Source organism: Taurulus bubalis (genome assembly GCF_910589615.1).
Source record: "Taurulus bubalis genome assembly, chromosome: 10".
Lineage (NCBI taxonomy): Eukaryota > Metazoa > Chordata > Actinopteri > Perciformes > Cottidae > Taurulus > Taurulus bubalis.
In genome coordinates this window covers 15,315,556-15,339,151 of record NC_136598.1, presented here as the reverse complement: position 1 = coordinate 15,339,151, position 23,596 = coordinate 15,315,556, and the positions used below count along the sequence as shown (strand labels likewise).

General features: G+C 44.0%; 1 protein-coding gene across 2 annotated transcripts in view; it reads right to left on the bottom strand.

Moving 5' to 3' along the window:
• grik4 (glutamate receptor, ionotropic, kainate 4) overlaps positions 1-23,596 on the bottom strand; it is a gene marked incomplete at both ends in the record, with an annotated part of 146,028 nt that overhangs the window by 11,858 nt on the left and 110,574 nt on the right. For both annotated transcript variants that reach the window (XM_079225464.1, XM_079225465.1), the window contains 3 exons: positions 8,194-8,307; positions 12,111-12,314; positions 20,482-20,589. In XM_079225464.1, coding sequence (XP_079081590.1) covers positions 8,194-8,307; positions 12,111-12,314; positions 20,482-20,589 — 426 coding nt within the window. The remainder of the gene's footprint in view (positions 1-8,193; positions 8,308-12,110; positions 12,315-20,481; positions 20,590-23,596) is intronic.

The window sequence follows — 23,596 nt, the reverse complement described above, 5'->3', positions numbered from 1 at the left end:
CGTCAATAACATTTTTAACTTTAGAATTGAAGCCATCCACAAGCTCATTGACTGAGATGCAAGAGAGGCCTGGTGTGGAGCAGAACTTCTGAATAAATAGTTCACTGGTGTTTTCAGTGATGTAACGCTTTGTCACAACCTTGGTTTGGACATTTGTGTGCAGGGAGATTGCACTCTCAAAGAAAACACAGGAATGATCAGAGAGTGCAACATCCGTCACATCAACCTTGGAAATGTCCAGACCTTTGGTGATGATTAGGTCTAGAGTGTGCCCCTTATTGTGGGTGGGACCTGTTACATGCTGAGTCAGATCATAGTTATCAAGGACACCACATAGCTCTATAGACCCTCTGTCCTGGGGATTATCAACATGGATATTAAAATCACCAACAATGACAACACAATCAAAATCAATACAGATTATAGACAGCAGTTCAGTAAACTCATCAAAGAAGGTTGCACAGTATTTAGGTGGTCTGTAAATGTTGAGGAATAAAACTTGCGTGGAATTGAGAGCCACATATTCAAAGGAAGTAAAATGACCAAAAGACATCTGCTTGCATTGAAGAGACTCATTATATAAAATAGCAACTCCACCTCCTTTCTTATGCACTCTTGTTTCACTCATGAAACTGAAGTTGGGAGGTGTTGCTTCAATAAGAACAGCTGCACTGTTATCTTGGTCTAACCAAGTTTCGGTTAAAAACAAAAAATCAAGTTTGTGCTTAATAATGAAATCATTGATTAAAAATGTTTTTCCTGACAGAGACCTGACATTTAATAAAGCTAAGTTTAATTTGTTTAAAACTATATTTGCCCTATTTCTTTGGACAAGCTGACGAGGAATGAATGTTAAATTGGATAAATTTGCAGATTTACTAATGTTTCTTCACAGCCTTACCTTTCCTTTTCGATAAGTCAGGACAGGAATTAAGAAGGCTAACTTCATACAGGGCCCCGACTGTTCCTGGAGATAATCAGTGGTGTCATTAACCTTGTAGTCCGGACCCAAAAGATATCAACCAATGTCGGGTAGGGGAGATAGAGGATGGTTGTGGAGAGAGTTGTGGAGGCGGGGGAGGGTCACAGCGCTTTAACTTCGGTGTTTGTGTCAAAGCACTTAGAACCAGTGACGGAGGTTTAGCTGGAGGGATTTCAGCACGGATGTCAGTCGACTGCCCGCTAAGGTGTGTCAGGACAGCCTCTAAGACGTCACAGGTGCATCTGTCCTTCACAGATATTTACCACTGATTCATCTCTACAACTGAGGGCATAGTGTCACTGATGTTAGCACAGTTATTAATAACTTATGGACACAAATATTGAGTGTATTTAGTAATTCATAGATTATCAGTGATAAATTGACTTGAGAGGGCGATTTACCAAACCACATTTGCGTCCCAGTCCATCCGGCTGTAGGTCAGGGGGGTGAGTGGTCGTCCCGTAACCACAAGGTAGCCGGTTCCATCCCCAGTCCCCCCACAGTTCACATGTTGAAGTGTCCCTGAGCAAGACACTGAACCCCTAGCTCCCCAGGCACCCCACAGGGCAGCCCACTGCTCCTTAACCAAGGATGGGTCAAATGCAGAGAAGAATTTCCACAAGGATACATTACTATTATAGTTTAAACAGGTAATATAGGTGGTCTGCTATCTCTTCATTTTGGAAGGTGAGTCTGTGTGCAAGACAGACTGTCAGAAGCTGACGTGTTTGTGTGTGCTTGTATTTCAAAGCTTGTCGGCAGCTGTCTTTGCTGTCAGTCATCTGCAGCAGGGCAGATAGAGTACGTGCTTGGGCAACCGAGTGCGTAGAGAGCACCAATGCTAAACACAGAGGCAGCAGGTAGCTGACTTCAGGCTGATGAAAACACAGCAACCATGGCTAATCTGGTAGTTAATCTAGGATCTATGATTTAATGACCAAACAAACAAAAAATATGGTCATTCATAATTCATAATTAAGATACCAAAAGTAAACAATACGCAATAAAGGGAGTAGAACAAGCACCACATGTGTGTACATGAGTATGAATTATAGCCAAAGGCTGCTCTTGCTCTTCACGGATAAACATTTGCTGCCGTGTGTGAGTTATTTTTATTAGAGGCCGGGGAATCATTTTATAAAGCTTTATCGTCACGTTAAGATGATAAGAGGGCGTGAGGCAAATCAAAGGACGGAAGAGAATGCAGACGTGGTGCAGAGGGCAAAGCATCCTTTACGACCTGTTTTATGAGTACATCGCAACAAATAGAATACCGAGGAATTGCTGCCTATTATAGTATGTGTATATCCCTCTTTCCTCTTAACATGCAGATGAAGCGCTCATTCATTGTTACCTTGCACTGCCCTTGTTCTGTCTCTACTTCCCACTGTCCCTCCTTCTATGCACCGCCCTCCCATGGGATTGCATGCCAGGGCTGAAGGAGCTGGTGAGGTTATCCAGTCAAGGATTTCAGCTAGTCATCCTGCCTTTTGGTATTCATACCACACGGTTGCCCCCCGAGGCTGCCTGAATACTGACTCACTGAAGGAGACTTCCCATTGTCATTTCAACTCTTGCTCTTCTTCTCTCCGCTCCTGTTGCTTCTCTTTCTGCCCATTTCTTACTAATTCTCTTTTGTTTTCTTCCTTTCCCTTGCTGTGTCTCTCCACCTTCTGTCTTTTTTTCTGAGCTCTTTGATAGTGTGTGCCTTTCTTTTTGTGTCAGACTCGACGCCATCAGTTGTTACCGTTGCTGAGATAGCCGCAGGTGCAATCTTCAGAGAGCAGCTGATTTGGCAGAGGTTACAGGGTCATATTCATAACAACATCCTGCTGTCTACAGGGATCTTGTCTGACTTTGTCTGTGTGTTTTGTACATTACAATGGGAAAATGTGTGTGTGTGTGTGTGTGTGTGTGTGTGTGTGTGTGTGTGTGTGTGTGTGTGTGTGTGTGTGTGTGCAAGGTGCAAGGCTACATGCGTAATTGTGTTTAAGGCCAAAGAGTCAATAAAGCTCCGTGTGCTGTACTCTACCCTCAGGGCAGCTGCTGAATCTGACACAGCTTTCACTCACCCTTAATTAGCTGCTGTGTCTAACTAAGTGCTGCTCTATGATTCTCTCTTAAGCACAATGAGCTTACTTTGCCGCACAGTCCCCAAAATATAGGAAGTGTTTACTTAATGGAACTGGCAGAGAAATAACATACATCGGAGTGTTGGGGTCTTTGGTTACAGCAAATGGCTCTTTGTTCTCCAGATGATGAATGTAATGGGAGGGACGGTTTTTATGAGTTTTTAAGAGGTTGACAGGCGCTTTAGGTTATGTCTGGGTTATTAACTCTGTGGCCAATTCACATATCGTACTGGCTGCTGAGGTGAAGTTAAGCTTTTTGATTTGTGTGTAAAAGCAAATCTAATTTATTTATATGGGCTATTTATATGGCCTCAAACCATATGCCACATGACTATAGTACATACCTACACACGTATAACCAGTAACAAGATATTCAGGCAAGCCAGCTGGAGAACCCAGACAGGTAGAGATTGTTTTCTGCAGACATGCTGCAAGCTGTCTGAGATTTGTTCCTATATTTTTTATTCGTGACCCAGACATCATACAACAGAGTGAGTATACAAGGCAACAAGGATCTCTTCAGAATATCAGACCTCCTGTTGCTTCGTGTTATGTAAAACACTGACAATTGTTTTTATAAACATGTGTTGTGGTGGGGGAGTCGGCTAGAAAGACCTGGCAAGCCCAAACGTGCAGTGAGGGTGAACTGGGAACGTCTGGCGGAGGATCCTGTCCGGGAGGTCTTCAACTCCCACCTCCGGAAGAACTTCTCACAAATCCCGAGGGAGGCTGGGGACATGGAACCCGAGTGGACCATGTTCAAAGCCTCTATTGTGGACGCGGCTGCTCGGAGCTGTGGCCGGAAGGTCATCGGTGCTTGTCGTGGCGGCAACCCGAGAACCCGGTGGTGGACACCGGGGGTGAGGGAAGCCGTCAAACTGAAGAAGGAGGCCTTTCGGGCCTGGCTGGCCCAGGGGTCTCCTGAAGCAGCTGACGGGTACCGGCAGGCCAGAAGGGCTGCAGCTGCGATGGTCGCGGATGCTAAAACTCGGGCATGGGAGGAGTTCGGGGAGGCCATGGAGAAGGACTTTCGGTTGGCCTCAAGGAAGTTCTGGCAAACCATCCGACGGCTCAGGAAGGGAAAGCAGGGCCTACCCCAGGCTGTTCTCAGCAGGGGGGGGGGGGGAACTGCTGACCCGGACTGGGGACATCGTCGGGCGGTGGAAAGAGCACTTTGAGGAACTCCTAAACCCGGCTAACATGTCCCCCGGAGAGGGGGCAGCGCCGGAAGTCTTTGGGGTGGTTTCTCCCATATCCCTGGCAGAGGTCGCTAAGGTAGTCAAAAAGCTCCTTGGTGGCAAGGCGCCAGGGGTGGATGAGATCCGCCCTGAGATGCTGAAAGCGCTGGACATTGTTGGGCTGTCTTGGTTGACACGCCTTTTCAGTGTCGCATGGGGGTCGGGAACAGTGCCCATGGACTGGCAGACCGGGGTGGTGGTTCCCATCTTCAAGAAGGGGGACCGGAGAGTGTGCTCAAACTATCGTGGCATCACACTGCTCAGCCTCCCGGGAAAAGCTTATGCCAGGGTGCTGGAAAGGAGGCTCCGACCGCTTGTCGAACCTCAGATTCAAGACGAGCAGTGCGGATTCCGTCCCGGTCGTGGAACAGTGGACCAGCTCTTTACCCTTGCAAGACTACTGGAGGGGTCCTGGGAGTTTGCCCAACCAGTCTACATGTGCTTTGTGGACTTGGAGAAGGCTTTCGACCGGGTCCCTCGGGGGTTTTTGTGGGGGGTGCTGCGGGAGTATGGGGTGCCGGACCCGTTGGCACGGGCTATCCGGTCTTTGCACGCCTGCAGTAGGAGCTGTGTTCGTATCCTCGGTAATAAGTCAGACACGTTCCCGGTGGGTGTTGGCCTCCGCCAGGGCTGCCCTTTATCACCGGTCCTGTTCGTGACCTTCATGGACAGGATATCTAGGCGCAGCCAGGGGGCGGAGAGGATCCGGTTCGGGAGTCTCGGGATCGCCTCTCTGCTGTTCGCAGATGATGTGGTCCTGTTTGCCTCCTCGGACTGTGACCTCCAGCATTCACTGGGGCGTTTTGCAGCCGAGTGTGAAGCGGCAGGGATGAGAGTTAGCGCCTCCAAATCTGAGGCCATGGTGCTCTGCCGGAAACCGGTGGATTGCTCCCTCCAGGTGGGGACAAACTGCCTACCCCAAGCGAAGGAGTTCAAGTATCTCGGGGTCTTGTTCACGAGTGAGGGTAAGGTGGAGCGGGAGATCGACAGACGGACCGGTGCGGCTGCAGCAATAAAACAGGCGCTGTACCGGTCCGTCCTGGTGAAGAGGGAGCTGAGCCGGAAGGCAAAGCTCTCCATTTACTGGTCGGTCTATGTTCCAACCCTCACCTATGGTCACAAACTCTGGGTCGTGACCGAAAGAACGAGATCTCGAATACAAGCGGCTGAAATGAGCTTCCTCCGCAGGGTGGCCGGGCTCACCCTTAGAGATAGGGTAAGGAGCTCGGACATCAGCAAGGAGCTTGGAGTCGAGTCGCTGCTCCTTCGTGTCAAAAGGAGTCAGCTGAGGTGGTTTGGGCATCTAGTCAGGATGCCTCCTGGACGCCTCCCATTAGAGGTTTTCCAGGCACGTCCAACTGGTAGGAGACCCCGGGGAAGACCGAGGACACGCTGGAGGGATTATATCTCCCGGCTGGCCTTGGAACGCCTCGGGATCCCCCAGAATGAGCTGGAAAGTGTTGCGGGTGAGAGGGAAGCCTGGGTCGGCCTGCTGAACCTGCTGCCACCGCGACCCGACCCCGGATAAGCGGCTGATAATGGATGGATGGATGAATGGATGGATGTGGTGGGCTGTTGTTCTAAATGCAACATGGAAAAGTGAACTATGACAGTTGACAGTTTTTTGAGTGGAGGAACCAGGAGTTTCAGTCAAGGCTTCTGCGGTTTCATACAGGAAATTAATTTGGTCTGAATGGTGCTTAAAGGCAGTGATGTTCGGGAAACAATTTGAGATAGCTTTGTGACGCACGTGAGTAATTTCAACAAAACAAGATTATACCTTTTAATATATTTTTGATACTGAAAAAAATATGGTCAATATTGACTGGCACAAAATGAGAATATGTGTAACAGTCTTCATAAATAGAGATTAATGACAATACAAAAAAGATGCACAAAGAAAGAGAATGCAATTGCATGCCCCTGTCCGCCAACCAGTAAAGTTGCAGTCGACACCCATGTCTCTCCAAAATGTCATCACTTCATTATTTCGGACATATCTGTGAGATTGTAATTTTTGGCACATCAATTCTTGAGTTATAGCCAAACATGTGTATTGTGAGGTCACTGTGACCATGATATTTGTCGACCAAATTCCAATCTGTTCATCAATGAGTCCAAGTTGACGTTCGTGCCAATTTTGAAGAAATTCCCTCCAGGCAATCCTGAGATATTGTGTTCACAAAATAGGATGAATGCCAGACAGACATTACGAACACATAATGCTTTTGGCCTTCTGGCTGTGCGGAGACATACAACTAGTGCGCTAGAGAGAGAAAGAGAGAGAGAGAGAGAGAGAGAGAGAGGTATGATACATACAAACAAAGAGGAGAGATGGAATGGCAGATTGTCTGACGGTAATTAATACTCAACCAGCACCTTTATTTTATTGCATTCACCGTTCTTATTGATTAGACTGAAGTTTTCATTTAAAGTTTGAAATAAGCAGCAAACCCCCTTGTAGAAACCACTGTGCCTCAGATCAATAGTAATTGGAGTAGAACTAAACAAGTGCAGTCACAGAAATTCAAATATCGAATTTTAGAGCCATGCTGAGGGACTGCTTTGAGTGAGATCTGAGAAACCACCAAGGGGCAGTGGGGGAGTTAAAAGAGCATGAGAAAATGATGGTGGGACAGAGACAGAGACGGGGAACACCTGTCTTCAATTTCCACTTTTGTCTTATACTTCTCTCTCTTTACAGAAACTCCACACACAGTGCTTTATCTATGTAACACCTGCTTTACTCGTTTCCTTCTTATTAATCTTTTAGCCTCCTCAGGAATTTGGTGTCAACTGGGTCAAGTCTGTGCTAATTCAACCCTGTGACTTTGTGGTTCAGCCCGAGGGACATCAGTTTCATATCACCTCCCCATGCTGTGACCCACCTGCCTGCCGCCCACTTCAGAGGTGCTCCGCGACCCAGCAGCCCATTTACTACTGTACCTGCTGTGAGCTTCGATTGATTCTCAATTGAGTCTCTCAATGCGACACCTATTAGTGCTGTGTGAAGACCATGGGAAGGTGAGAAGGAGGGAGATTTACAAGAATGGGAGACAGGAGCCAGAGGGAATATGAGTAAATATCTCTCTGGGAAACTATGCACGTGCCAGATCACCTAAGTGTAGAGACCGTGGCCAGTGCCATGGGCTCCGCTGTGTCACCTTGGGTTTTGGGGGAGGGCTGATGATTAATGGGCCGGTGACTCTGCAAACATTGGCTCATTTCCACCTGCACTGCTGTTGTTTCAATGTTTCTTCCGTGGGCTTGCTCTCTTCAGAGCATGGAGGGCCTGGCTTGTGTGAATAGGAGGGCCAAACCCATGCAGAGGGCAAGCAGAAAACAATTGTGAAACTGGTGCATTCATCAGGAAGTTCACACAGTAAAACATGCCATCTGGTGCTGCAAGGACGGGGGGGACACAGCAACAGAAGGAGGAAATGCACAGGAGAAGAGAAAAGAGCTGGACACTATTAAAAGATGAGACTGCAGGAGCAGCAGGGAAAGGATGTTGGGAAGATGAAGAAGAAGCAAGAAAGTGGGACTAAGGGTTGGAGGAGAGAAAACAGAAGGAAGAGGAGGGTATGGCTGTGAAAACACACAGATGCAGGGGAAATGGAATAGCTAAGCGGTAAAAGAGGTGATGAGGGGCAAAAGAAGAGAGTTTGTGGAAGGATTTGGAGCGACTGAGTGAGATAGAGTCAACAGTCCAAAAGAGAGAGTGGTTCTTTTCCAGCTATTAGACAAAGCTGACAGCCTGGTGTGGTACGTCCGCAAGCTGTATGAGAGCCAGTTTGATCGGTTAGAGTGTGTGCGTGTGTTTGGAGAGCTGGTAACTCACCAGGTGGACACGGTACATGATGCTGATGCCGAGGGTCATGAAGGGCTTGGAGAAGTCAATGACCTTTTCACGCTCTGCTGTGATGGTGAGGCCTGCGACTGCCAGGTCAGCTTTCTAAAACACAGGGGGTGAATACAATCAAATCATGTGAACACACTGCCGGAGGCATACTGAACATAGCTGTGAGGACGTAACATGAGTTTATGACAAAACCAATCATTTAAGAACTTGAAAGGATGGCATAAGAAGTGGGCTACAAGATGCTAATTCCCTAATAATGCCCTTTTGTAGCACATAGCCTATTTGTCCGCCAATAGCACTATCTGTGGTGAGGATAATTCAGCATTGGCACGATGTGTGTGTGTGTGTGTGTGTGTGTGTGTGTGTGTAGGGCATAAGAGAGCTGAGGGTAACCATTTGGGCTGGCCAAGGGAACACTGTCAAGATAAATCACTTGACAAAGCAGCTGCTGGTAAAAGTCACACTTTCAAACACACAAACCCCAAAACGCATAGACACACACGCGCACACATATATAAATGGTCAATGTACACTGAATACTGGACAGCTCCCTGCTAATAATACAGGCCAGCAAAGTGCAACTGCAAGGGATATTTCATCTCCCCGTGGAGCAAAGAGTGAAAGCAGCAACGCATTGCTCTTTGTCTGCTGCAGGAGAACTAAGAGGATTGGGGAGACAGAGAGGAATGGGAGGATGGGAGTGAGGAGAGGGGAGTTGTGCTGCAGCACTGCAGACGCCACTCAAAATCCGCAAAACACTGTTTGTATCTCCAGGAAAGAGAGACGGGGAGAGCGGCAGCTGGCATGCATGAAAGAGTGTTTTTTGCTACAGCATCTATTTTGGTGCGATGCAAAAATGTATGTTGTTTTTCCATAATTATTTTAACCTTTAAAAGCAAGTTTGAAATGCTACCAGAAGACCTTTAGAGATTCAACTAAAAAGCCCCAATCCCGCTCCGTCTGTGCTCCAATTAGTGTGTTACACTTCAAAATGTCCATCTCTTTAACCTCGCCCCAGCCTACACTCCACATTGAAGCCTACTGTTTCCTGCTGCCCTCGCCTCAGCCCGCAGGCTTTGACCTTCCATCATCAGCGGTCCCCAGCGTCTCCGCCTTGTCTTTTTTTCTCTCTCCGCCGTTTGAAAATCTGATCGCCTGCTTCCAGCGCCGGGAGGAAGTCACACGCAGGGACAACCATCCAGGCAATTTCCAACAAAGGAAGTCACTGATCCTTTGAAAAATGAACACACGGTCGTAACAGCCTCTGAAATATTCATGTGACGATAGAATATTAATATTGATTACTGGATTCCTTTGCCTGCCTGCTGTTTTGCCTGCGAGAGTAACTGATAAAAAAAAACACACTGTAATTTTGGCTGTTCAATATTGCATCACACCCGCGTTTTCACTTGCATTCAATCATTTCAGTGTAACCCGGTAAAAAAAAGACTAAATAAAACTTGCAAGGGATGAGGGATGAATTAAACATTACCCTCTAGGATGTAGCATTTGACTTTAAGAGTTCAGTCTTTGGAGATGCCTCTGTTCTCCAACAGCAGCACGGGGGATTAAGGAACCAGGACATACTGTACTTAGACTTTTGGTCTAAGTACCGTCAGGATTCCTGCTGGCATGTCGGGTTTCATTGTTAGCTCAGGCTCAGACACCCGTCAAACTAATCACCTTCACACAGTGAAATATTGTTCAGTCTAAATGGTTCTGGCAGGGACACAGGTATCTGTTGTCCGGAATAACCTAAGGTTGTCCTCCTTTGCTGCTACGGACTATATATTTCATTTCAGCTTATCCATTAAACTTGCAGCCATGGCTTTTCCTTTGTTTTCTTTCACAATCTCTTTTTTACTCTGCCATCTTCCCCATCCCTTTCTAAGCCTTTATCCAAACAAGCTCAATCCTTTCTGTCCACTGTGGAACATCCCTCCATGTCCCCAATCCCATGACAAGTGTCTCTCAAGTGTATCTCGACTTTTTTTGTCCGCCCATTGCCTTGAATTAAACCGTAGCTCTTCTGAAGGTCAAAACTTACAGGGGACGAGGGCGGTGGCAGGCTGTGATAATAACAAGAGCAGGCACTCCTTGCTTTACATACGTAATGGCTTTGCCCTCCATTAGCCCACAGCATTAAGACAGATCACCTCTTATGAGTGCCTCAATCCCTTTCTACTTCGTTCCTGTTTTCCCCGTCCTCACCCAGTCTTCCTCCTCACTATTCTTGATGCCCGTTTCACTCCCCTCCCTCAGCTCGCTTAAGCCAAGTTGACACGACACGACTTTCAAAGTTGTCAGATCGATGTACTGTTAACACTACACAACTTGCTGTCTTGTAATCGTGAGTCTTAAAGTCCTTCTGGTTTTCACACTACATTGCTAACCGGCGACAAGGGGTCGCACACTACAAGCTCTTTCACCAAGAGGAATCCCAGATGTGACTGTTTTGTCACAGAAACACATGCAAGAAGTGACACGGGAAATGATGTAGTAGCATGCGTGAGACAAGACTTTTTATACAAGCAATCGGCCTGAACTTTCCTTTTCGTCATGATTGTTGATCTTGTTGATGCCACACGTGTTAAAAAAAATGTCCACGTGCCTTTAGTATTTGTTTCTTTAAGTCCAACAACTTTGGCCTCTGTTGAAAATGCTGCACATACAGTAAAGTTCCTATTGTTATACAGATAATCCCTTCAACATGTCATCCGCTCTAATTAGCTGTAGCTCCCCGACAGACTCTCCGACCGGTCCAGATATTTAACATGCTACATATCTAAGATGGGGCTGCATGATGATGTGGTCATTTGTGGTGATTTGCATGATTTGTGATTTTGGGCTACACATAATAAATTGAATTGGTGGCTAGCACTGTCGTCTCACAGCAAGAGGTGTCCGGGTTTGATCGTGGGTTGGACGGCCCTTTTGTGTGGAGTTTGCATGTTCTCCCTGTGCCAGCGTGGGTTCTCTCTAGTCTCCGGCTTTCTCCCACAGTCCAAAGAGGTTAAGTGATGTTTCTAAATTGCCCGTAGGTGTGAATGTGAGCGTGAATGGTTGTCTGTCTCTATGTACCGGCCCTGCGATAGTCTGGTGACCTGTCCAGATTGAAGCCTGACTTCGTCAAAAGTCAGCGGGGATCGAGTTGAGCGCCCCAATGACCATAAACAGGATAAGCAGTGAAAGGCAATGAATGGTTTGGGATGCTTCGGCTCGTGTCTTTGATAAACAGTTCACACATAGTGCTCAGGTGCCAATATGTGAACGCTAAGCCAACAATGATTTGCCTCAGGCCATCTGGCATACCAGCCCTTACCCCGATGGGCCGACGTGCCTTTTGGGCCAACAGTTTGTTTTGTTTTGTCTGACCGGCCCATGCCAGGGCGTCAACTCCTGCCTCTAAGAAATGTTGTTGCGGACGTCCAAATTGTCAGCGAGCAGAAAATCTGGGCTCAAGTCATGTAGTGTGAACTGTGCATTATGTAACCTTATATGCCTGTTTAGAGCCACATACAGTGTAGCTGGAGGAGTGTAACACCTCACTCAGAGATTTAACAGCAACCCCACAGACCGATCAGGAGGAAAGTCTGTTGAGGTCAGTTCAGAAGGCTTAAGGAAAGGAGCTGACAGGGAACAAGCCACCAGCAAGCTGTGACTGTTTTGGAAAAATACAATGCTTAAGAAAAAAACTGGTGAATGAAAGATGTGTGTTTGACTTTAAGAAAAGCTGCAAGCTATGAACTATATGAGAGCTGAATGATACATTTTTGTGTTTGTGAATGCCTCAAGCAAATATTTTAGACACGGGTGTGCTTATATGTGTATGTGATACAAATCATGATTTATGGTTGTAGGGCTTGTTTACAGAAACACACATGTGTTTTCTTTACCCTTGATATGAGCTCTCCAACCATGCCGGCCCATGTTCCATTGGCTCCAGGAACCCCGTACAGTCCATCCCCCACTAGCCGTATACGATACTTGAACTTGAGAATATCTGCCAGCTCCTTCAGCATGTCCACACAGAAGCCTTCATAGCGCTCATTCCCCTCCAGCTCTTGGTGGTTCGGCCGCAGCATCACATACGGATTCTCCTGAAAAACACACATAGTTTGTATATTGGAGACAGTACATCCACAACTGACAGAGTGAGAAAGTGAGATGGAGCATAAACGAGATGACGCCATACTGTGCAGTCACAGCAAACACAAGTCATACTGGATTGCACTATTCAGTTAATTTGAATAGGCATGACCCATTTGTTGATTATGTTGAACTCTGTTGCTACAACTTCTTTCTAAAAATTCCTCTACAACTTTTTGTAAGTGTACTACTAAATAGCTTGAGTACCTCTTTAATGTTTAATGATTGCTTTACAGAACCTTACTAAATATTTTACTGTCAGGAAGAATGGTACAAACATCCCATATGCCCTTCGGAGGTCATTGTTCACACCAGGTTTACTGCCTTCAATGAAAACTGATTTGTGGATTTGAAGCAGAGCCAAACAATAAAATCAGGGACAGTAAGACGTGTGCCAATCTGTTATATCCAGCAAAAAGTGGATAAGAAACAAAAGCAGTTTTCCTCTCACCATCGACTGTTTATTTATGTATTTTCTTGTCATTGAGTTGATGTTGTCGGGAGATAAGGAGCCCAGCAGTGATGTATATTGGAGCACCCTTACTGCGCTGTTTTTCAAATAATGCAACTGTCATACTGGTGTGCCTGGGTCCACTACATCATAAAAAAGAAGGCGTTATGTATCACTTTACTGTTGGTCTGTCCATGCACTCAGCTCTTGAATCCAGAAAAAACTAACTTACTTTGGCGACATGACATCTGATCTGATAACAGTGATTAACAAGTCCAAGTGTTTTCTTGTGCTGACACAGTTTTGAAATAAACAAAGCAAAAGGAAACTAAAGTTCTATTTTTTTTATTGTTGCTTGCTGATAGAAGCTTTATTGAGTGTCTTAACAACACGTTTACGTGCTTGTGCAAGATATATACTAGCTCACAAATCTTTGTGGAACCCCGAGCTTGTTCAAGAGCAATACGTACTGTGTAATTCACCACAGTCATGCGCGAAAGCCATTTAAAGCCACTTTGACAGCTTTCTGAAGGGTGAAGCATGAGCAGGGTTATATATTTTCAGGACTGGAATAGAAGTGAAAATTGTTTTTGTCATCTCCACAGCTGGAAATAAGTATTTGTGTTGTAGCTGGTTGACTGGCAATTGGTTTGCCTCACAGCAGAGCCACACAAATAGTAGCTCTGCTGAAATCAGCAACATTTGAGAACTTTGTGCACATCAGGTGGCACAACTGTTACTGTGACTTGCCCTGTTGTCATAGCAACCACTTTGTTCCACCCGTGGCTGTGTACGGAGGTCGGGGGTATGGAGTTCAGATTGCTTTGACACAGGATTGTGCAGCTCTGCCTCTTTCTTGCTGAATCATTGGACAGTAGAAACCACTACTAGAGACTACTAATCGACTATGTCTATAAATCTCTGCACCTAGAATCTGCAAATGGATTCAGTTTATCTAACCAGGCTCAGAGTGTGATGACACAGACAGTATAGCGACAATAACCTGTGACATGTTCCATCGTTACAATAAACAGGGGGCTGTGTAGTGGGTCCATTGCTTTGGTTAAGGTAAGGAAGAAACTGGGGTTTTGGGTTATTGCAGTAAAAACAGCAAGTGTTTCAAGTCGCTATTCACGTCCCTTCAATATACATAACTATTACCATAGAAATTCCCTAATATTAGTTTACACCGTTTTATTATCCTGTGTAGTTGATATTAAAGGACATCTTACTGCAAAGGAGGTTATTTACTTTCTGACATTAATGATTAAACAACATTGCACATTTTGTTCATTTTCTTACTTATAAGATAAGTCTAGTATATACATGTATAAATGTAATCCGGTCAGCATGGCCACATACAGGTAAAAGAAGTCAGAGGATACTGAGAGACAACTTAAAGCATTGTTGGTTTTAGTTTGTTCATGGATTTTATTGACTATAACAAAAAACAAACAAAAATAGATCATATAATTAGCCTTAAAGCCTTTTTGTCCTGACAGAAGTAGAAGTATAAACAAAACGCTGATCAAGTTTTCAGCCATTTAGGGACTGGATGTACAAAACTGTAAAAGTACATGTGTTTGTCTGTTCATTGAATTCTTAAAACAGCCACACACCTCACTGGCCTTACATGATGTCTATGCATCATGTTTCAGCAGACATAGGGAACAATATAAATGCAAATGTCATAGCTCACAGACTGCTGACGCTTTTTAAGCACCGACTTGCAGTCAAGCCAGATTGAGTCAGACAATTTCACTTCTTCCAATTTCTGCAACAATGTTGCAGAGGTTGGCTTTTTATAGATGTTTTTTACATAACGCGAGCCGGACAGAGGGGCAGGAAAGGAATGAAGAAACACACAAACCTGCTACAGTGACTTAACAGCTCTTCATACTAACTAAACCAGTAGGGTGTCTGGATTAATGTATATTTGTGTCCTACTACAAGACTTAAATCAGCAAAAAAACATTTCACTTTCCAGCTTCTTTTTGATAAATGTGTGAATGGTAAAAGGATGTTGTATGCATAATAAATGGCTGCCGTCAGAAGGAAGCTCTCTCTCTCTCTCTCTCTCTCTCTCTCTCTCTCTCTGTCTCTTGGACTAAGGCTAGAAACTACTGCCTCTTGTATATTGTCTTCCCTCCATCCCTCTGTGTTGACTTGGGTAAGCACAGACTAATAAAATCGGACCTGGCACACATTCATCAATCACACCAGTAAAAACCCAACAGCAATCAATACCACAGGGACTCCTCTGTTGTTTTCTTTGTGACTTTTCCTTGGTTTCAATTTGTCTTTCTTTCACTGAGCTCCTGTTGCCCTATAGACCATTTCACAGTTGTAGACATAAACATTCCAAATGTGTCCCAATTTATTTCCTGTTACACTGTATGTGAATGACATCAGCTCACAGAGGGGCATTGTTTGCACAGTCTGTTAAAAAGTAAAAAAATGATTAAACCGATCAAATTTCTTTGTTAATTCGGTCGGTGGTGGTTGCAGACATGGCAACTCAACTGCTATAGCTGATATATTTCCTGCAGTTCATACTCATCTGAAAACTTCCACCAAAGAAAAATGACGAGGAACCACTTCTACTAGAAGCCTTCTGTGAAGTTGAGAACAAAGTCATATAAAAATAACTACATAAAGGGAGGAAAACTCTATACAGGGCTATGAAAGTGCTGTGTTCCATGAAGGCAGAATCACAAGGAGATCCCATCTACCTTATTTTGCACACCACAGCAAAACAGCAATAAAGCTATGAGTTTGAAGCTTTGAAGGAAAGCAGACTTTTAAAGCAGCTCTTATTCCCAGGCCACGAGGAGTCTGGTTGTGGACTGATAACTTTGGAGGAAGAAGCACACTCGCTTGCATATGCTCAAGCAAGTACTTGTACGCACATACATACAGACACAGAGCGCCAGGTGCACCGGTGAGTGTTGTTCACAGTGGAGTTTCCCCTTTTAAAACCTCAGGGTGTTCAAGATGTCTTCCTACAACCCTCCTCGCTTTCCTCTACTGTTTTCTTATCCTTAAAAACTTGCTCTCTGGAGCCCAGCAAACTGGCAGCTGAGATATAGTAATTCTCTCACAGGGTTTGGTAGTTCTGTTTGAAGAAGAGCCACAGAAACTCCAACAATATTCGGAAAAATACTAGGCCATTAGAAAAAGGGCCAGGTCATTTGCATTTTTTAGAAAGCAATTTCAATACAAATGAGCTGAAAACGGAGGGAGAACAAGTACACCCAGACTTCAAGAAATGGGGACAGATCTTGTGTGTGGGCGCACATTCAGGTGCACATGCACATGGTGCTGCTGAGCCTCTGTGCCTGCAAATCTGCCTCTGTCTGCTTTTATCAGTCGGCTTTATGTGCACTGTTGAATCCTTACCCATGTGTATGTGAGTGGAAATGACAGCACACACAAGGGTAGTGTGCAGGAAAAACTGAGGGAATGACCACAGTAATTGTAGTGGAAAAAGGCAGAAAGTGGCTCTTACTGAAGGCACTTAAAGCAGGTTGCAGGTATTAAAAAGGAAAAGTAGTCTTGAGTTTTGATTTAAATATGTACACAGTATGATTCCCTAACAATGGCCGAAAGCTGGCACCAAATAGTCCTTCACGTAAAGCTCTGCTCCATGTAATTTCTTTCAAAAATGAGGAATAACAAAGAGTGACAAATTCTGTGAGCACTGAGCGGTATTTAGGAGCGTAATTAAATGAGGGATATACTGTGTTAAGACCCAAGGCAGTTGAATGATCTGCTTGTGGTGTAATAACCACATGTATTTGCACGAATCCAGTGGAAAAAACTGTGTTCACCTGTGACTTGGGCTGTTTGAGTGTGTGTGTTTGTGTGGACTTGATGGCGTTATGCTTAGATGAGATGCGTATTGTATGGTGTATGTATGTTTGGGTGCATAGAGGGAAGAAGGGGTTGGTGGCTCTATGTGTATAATCATGTGAATGTGTGTTTTTATTAGGAAGTCGTGGTGGTCAGCTTTTACAAGAAGGGCACACGGCGTGCTTGGGCGCCATTATACCTGCTTGCAAGTTGAGATCATTATTATTTTGATGCTTCTTGACTCCAGTTAACCTTGGACTCATGAATTGGATGAGAGGTCTCATCATCATCACCATCATCATCATCCAAGATCGACTAGCTCCACTTGAAAATATGACCTTGTTTATACCTATACCCATTTGTCTTGGGATGCAATCACAAAAGAACAGCTCGAAGTATTTCAGTTCACATCTGTCATTAGAATGCCTCTCCACATGCGTCTTGAGTGACCACTTGTGATCGGATCTCACTTTCCAGCTCTATATGCAGATAAACACTCAGATCATTTCCCTTTGCAAAGATCAAATGTGTTGTTGTTTTCTTTTCCTTTGCGCCCAAGCTGTTTGGCACACTGTTAATATATCTCCATGGCCTTTTTGGAAATGTGTTACCTGTTATAGCACTTTAATATCACACCATTGGCACGCCGGATGGGTACGTACTTTGGTTTACTCGTGTAAATGAATGTGTCCATATGCAGACTAAATGAGGATTCACACTTGTACTAAGAGCTTTCCACTTGCAATCAGATTACCCAAGATGCATGTCAATGCCAGGTTTGAACAGGGCTAATGATGTGTAGCTCTTAAAATCCAGGAGTTACATCATAACAATGCAGATTTGTGAAATCAGAATGGACGAAAAGTATAGCAATGAAAACACATCACCCTTTTTACTGCTTGACAAGCTATAGAATAGAGAAAATACGGTGTGGCTACTGAGGGTAAAAAGACATTAAGCCTCCCTCATGCAAGAACCACTTACCCAAACAGATTTGTTCTTTAGGAGAACTTTCTGCATTCAACATTTTTTTTATTTTCTCTTAAGTAAGAACAGTTTACAAGTGGTCCAGACCTGTCGTAGGAGTCATGTGCAGTTAGCCTGCTGTTATCCGAACCTATGTTTTCACTATTTTATTGTATATTTCATTACTTTTAAGCAATTTTGAGTTTTAAAACTCTATATAAATTACACTTTATACTTATGTAGATATTATCCTGTTTGACTCTGCAATTTGATTCATAATTCTGAAAGTATTCATGCATCATATCATTATTCATTTAAATTTGCTTTGATATAGTAAAATATGAACATCTTCAATTATTTGAGCCCCCTTGTTGCAGTGCTGAGGCATAGACGTTTTGCATATCGAACCATTTTACCTTTATTTCAGTGACAGTACAACCATCCGATGACACGGCATTTAAAGCACTCGTAATTTCCCACCATTCCTAGACTTTAACAGGTCCTCTAATTCTGCAAAGAAAGTCCATCATATAAACAGCTTTAATGGCCTTTATGGATCTCTGAAAGCAGGACTTCCATATAGGACATAGAGGGCAGGACGCATAGTCGTATATTGTAGACATTTCTTATGCCAATTTCCAATTCTCATGATGCATGCTCAATTAAGCACAGATGGTATTCATCATGTTTACGCTGGTCTTTCACACAGCTATCTAAAGTATGGAGCGTTTGCCGAACCTGGCGTGGGACACTTGTACGAGTCCACCGAATGAAAAAGAGTGAGAGAAAGTAAAGATAAGGTAACAAACTAAATCAATGCTTACAAAAACGGACGTTTTTTGGCCTTGCAGTAAAATGATAATCAATTCTGTGACAGCCCCAACCCCCCAGTGTTGTTAGTGGAATTGAAGTGGGAAGATGACGGCCCTGTGTAGGTGTAATGAAACTGCCCTGTGAAGGCCAGGTGAACATGTCAAGTGTGCACATAAACAAACACACACACACACACACACACACACACACACACACACACACACACACACACACACACACACACACACACACACACACACACACACAGGCCAGCGCTACAGGTAAGGAATCCTTATGGAGGCTTTCAGCTGTGGCTCGTCTGCCGCCCACAAGCGAGATAACAGCGACATGGCAATCACACCATGATGAATGAGCTGTGATAGGCGCTGAAAATTGCTCCTTGGTGGCTTCCAAAGTTTGGTACTGGGACTCTATATCTCCAAAGTGAAATCAAAGCTCTGTGCTTGGCCAATTCTTTCTTTCACACCGTCTTTCTGTTGTGAAAAAAATGTCTCATTTGTACTACACACACAAACCTCCATCCTCCCCTCGCAACCTTTCCATCCAGCGTGAAATGAATTGTTCCATTTGAATCCCAATGAGTCTCAATGAGACCAGTGAGTTGTTCAGAGGCAAAATATGGCAGTATGTTCTTCCCTCATTCCCACGGCTCCTCAGCTGATAAGCCAGACACTCAGAATAACACATTGGGCCGATTGCCTCTGCTTACAAGCTACTTTGTATCTTATCGTCTGATTCATCAGTGAGGAGGAGGAGCTGGGCGACTGACAGGTTTGTGTGTGCGACTGTCTGTGTGTTTGTGTGTATCGAGGGAGGAAGAGAGGCACGAAACACATGCAGCTGACTGAAAAGCTGAATGGTTTTAAGTAGTTCCAACATGAATCCATTTATCACCTTTGATGTGATATCAAAGCTACTGTAAAACAGAAAAGTTGAGCTTATAAAAAGCATTATATTCTTCTCACGAGTTAAGGAAATTTCTGACACATCTGCTTTACTAATTAAAACAGGTAGCTTAATTAATTGATGAGCAATTCATCACTGTTAATAATTAGCTCAGTCAAGAATATATTAGTCTCACATAGTTACCTATCTGCACAGCCCTGTGTCAGAACTAAAGGAAGGTCTGGCTCCACACATTATAATTTTGGCATTGTGGGAAAACGATCTGGCCAATTTTTTATTTCTTCAAACCAATCACAAATTACTTGGGCGGAGCTAAGCACAGGATGCAGCAACGGTGCCCTTGTATTTAAATGTTGGAGGTCAAGTTCCTCCTTTGTCATATTATTGAGAGCAAAACACTTATCCAGAAGGACTAACAGTGAACCATGTTGATATGCTCATAAATAAATTCATAGACGTTCATAGACATAAACGTTTTGGCTTTAAGACAAAGTTGATTGAGGTATATTGAAGCTCTATAGCCCTTCATTAATACAATAATGAGATGTTTTAGGTGCCCTGGTGGTTTTGTGTATTAAGCAATTTTGAGTGACAGTATTGTTTCCTTGTTATATAATTCACTCATGTTTATTGTGTTTAATCGTCAACTGCTTGTCAGCCTTCATTGACGAAAAGCTTGCATTTTGTATTTCATAAGCTTTTAAGGATTACTGATCATTAACATGGCAGGTGATTCATCAGATTTCTTAAAAACTGCATTCCTCGGAGCAGGTAGCAGAGTGAGGGTGGCGAGCACTCACAGGATCTATATTTATACAACAGAGGCTGAGAATGTCTGACAAGTGGGATTATTAGCTCCTGCTGATACATTGTGATGTAGCCTCATCTGAAGTACTCAGGGCAAAACAATCGAGCTACAGCACTTCCTCTGATCCCATGAGGACTACCTTTGGATCTGAAAATACAAAATGGGTTTTTGATATGGTAATTGTCCGTCAACCACAGAATGTCAGCCACACGTAGATCAGCCGAGGCGTTGAGCTAATGTAATATCACGGGCTTCTGCTGATGATCGCGTACAGTATCGGCGTGCAAACAGTAGCACTTACTAGTATTGTTGTGATGGTTAGAGTAGTGTTGAAGAGGGTGTCCGTCACATTGATTGATGGGAGCTTTCTCTCCATGGACAGTCCATCTTCAGAGTGCCACAGGCCAATCTGCAAGAGAGCACACACACACACACACACACACACACACACACACACACACACACACACACACACACACACACAGTCATTAAGTCCATCAGCTGGAAAAGGCCAAAAGAAACAATCTGTACTTAATTGCCGCCGTATTCTCTGAAGGACAATCAGTACGACCTTCACAATGGACATTGTAAGACAGAGAGGAAGCAGTGGACAGATCACCATGTTGTCAGACAAGGTGATAGCGAGAGTAAACGAGGCTGCAGGAGGAAGCAGAGACGTCTGTGGCTCCTTGAGGAGTGAACACAGGGCACGTGTTCAATCAGAGGCAACAGAATGCATTCATTAAACCAATTACCGGCAGATCCTGTGGCGCAGAGCCACATTCTCATTTTCATTACAGCTCGAGTGGGGATTCACACCTTCACCTCACATGGTGTCTTACCTCCCATCCCCATTCAATCTGTCAGTGCCATCTCCTGTTTCATTAATCTATTTGCTCGACCGAAGTTTGTCAATCGTCAACACCGAGACGACAGTCTCTGCAGACATGAACATCTACTTTGCTTCCTGCTACTTCCAGGTGCACATTAGTCTTTCTTGTCTCCATCTTACCTTGATGGCATTGACAGAAAAAAAAAACTAAAAACCTAGACGATTTGTATGCTCCGACCTTGATGGATTGCCACGGCTCCTCTAATGGTTGGGAAAACTGCAACCCTAGAGCTTTGTGTTTTTCATAGTTTTTCATAGTTTTGCCATCTATGACAACAGAGCTTAGACTTTTCCAGTGACGACCAAGTCAACTGTGCTGTTGTATGAGATCTGTATTATTCACATTCAAAATTGCCATACATTGTTGTTGATGATTACATGGTCAGAGTTATGTGACATCGGTGGCACAACATGGGCAGAACTATCAGAAAAAAATGTTTGCTTTACTTGTTTATTATTGTTGCTTCACAAGCTATCATTTCATTTCTGCAGCTGGTGCAGAAAAATGCAATTTCAATGTCAATAACAAACACAGCAGTTACTTTATGTGTTGCACTAAAGATAACCTCGAGATCAATCAAGATAATATGCTAAATTAGTCTCTTTATTAGTTGGTGTAATTTATCTCTGGTTTAGATTTAATATATGAGGGGTATTTTAAGAACTTGAGCTCATCCTTTGTGGGATGGAAAAGAGTTATTCAACATTTCATTAAATATGCCAAACTAACAACTTGTTTGGGTCACTGAGAAACACAATTATGGCAATTTATAGAACTCTGTTTTTGGTGATTTACATTCAAACTGTGTAATCTACCTCATTATGTAAACATTGCCACCCCGTAGAAGCAATATCCCGTATCATAATAATCGACCTCCTTCCATCATGCATATTATGTAGGAGGTATATGAGAAAATATAACTAATCTAATTATATATCTAATTTAGCCTTGTACATTGTTGGTGCGATTCAATCCATGTCACTGGAATGAGTTCTCTGATTACAAGTAGAAAACCTTTGGGAACATTCATGTTGGTTAGAGACCAGAGAGGATGAGCTGTTAGCAGATCCGTAATTGAAGTCTGATATATAAAACTTCAGTAAACAATGCTCCCCGATCCTGGTCATAGTTTGTTTCAAGGCTAAATTTCCAAAAATCCTCAAGCGGTTACAACCTATTCATGTTGATCAGAGCCTGTGTTTGAAAGCCGTTTAACCACTCTCCGAACACTGATGATGAATTCTGATGTGTGATATAAAAACCAAAAGGAAGAGAAAGAGCTCCCGGAATCAAAGATTTCCTTTGAGAGTATGATCAAAAAGATCTTGCCTCCCATTTCCTCTGGTGTACTTGTTGGGAGAAACCGCACCTTGCTCACACAAATAGACATCTGTTTATCTGCACAACAACCTCCTCATTCTGCTGATGACGTCCTCAAGGAACAGCGACGGAGAACAGAATGTGAACATACTGTTGCGCGACCAAAAAGGGACCTGATATACAGTGTTCAGCAATCAGATTACACAATCAGTCCTGTGGAAGTGGGGGGGGGGGGGGGGGGGGGGGTGAGTCTGTGGCTCGGTCGGGGCTCGGGCAGGCGTCACCAGAGGGCTGAGCATGGGGAGGACAGAGAGGGTAATGGGATGGGGTGGCATTGTGACTCCTGCCCAGGAACAGGAGGTGGAGAGAGAACGGAGAGGGAGATGAGGGAGCTGTGAGCAGGAAGGGAGAAGAAGCAGATGCTGGCGGGGGAGGAACTGGCCCTTTGGTGTCCCTGCCGTCAATTCTCTTTGAGCTGGGAGGGGGATATAATCGAGCTGTACTGCCCGTGGGTCCCTTCTCCTAACAGTAAGGAAGACGTATACATCCGCTAATGTAAGCAAGAAAGCACGCCCGGGAGCAAACACACTGTGACATTTATCAAAAAGACTGAAAACCTTTAATGCTGTAACTATTCTTTGCAAGACTTTATGCCATAAAGTACTTATTTTATTATTGATTTGTCCAATAAAAATGGGAAGCTACTCATTATATAGCATAGATAGACTGAAACGATGACAACAGAGTGTCTAAAAGTTGTAGATACACCTATATACAACTAATTAAATTGATGAAATATTAATCAGAGCGCAACACAGTTGCCATTAATTTGACGGCCAGGAAAGAACATCAGTAATCTTATATGTCATATGCATCGGAGTACATTTTGTAATAATTCTGTAGGTTGTGCAGACTTTAAAGTGAAGGGACCATTACTTTCAATCTGGTGAAGCAACACCATTGAAATATTGTATAAAACCTCATTATTAACTGCAGCACAACCCAAAATTCTATTATAATCTTTAATTATAGAGAGAGGAAGCTGCATATTGCTGAATACAAGTGAACAATATAAAAGGCTGTTATTTGATGTTTCTCATTGGCAGTATAATTAATTTGGTATTCACTCTGCATTTACAGAAAATAACTACTGTGCAGTAGGCTACAGCCACTGAATCGAGGAAACAAATTCAGACAAAGTTC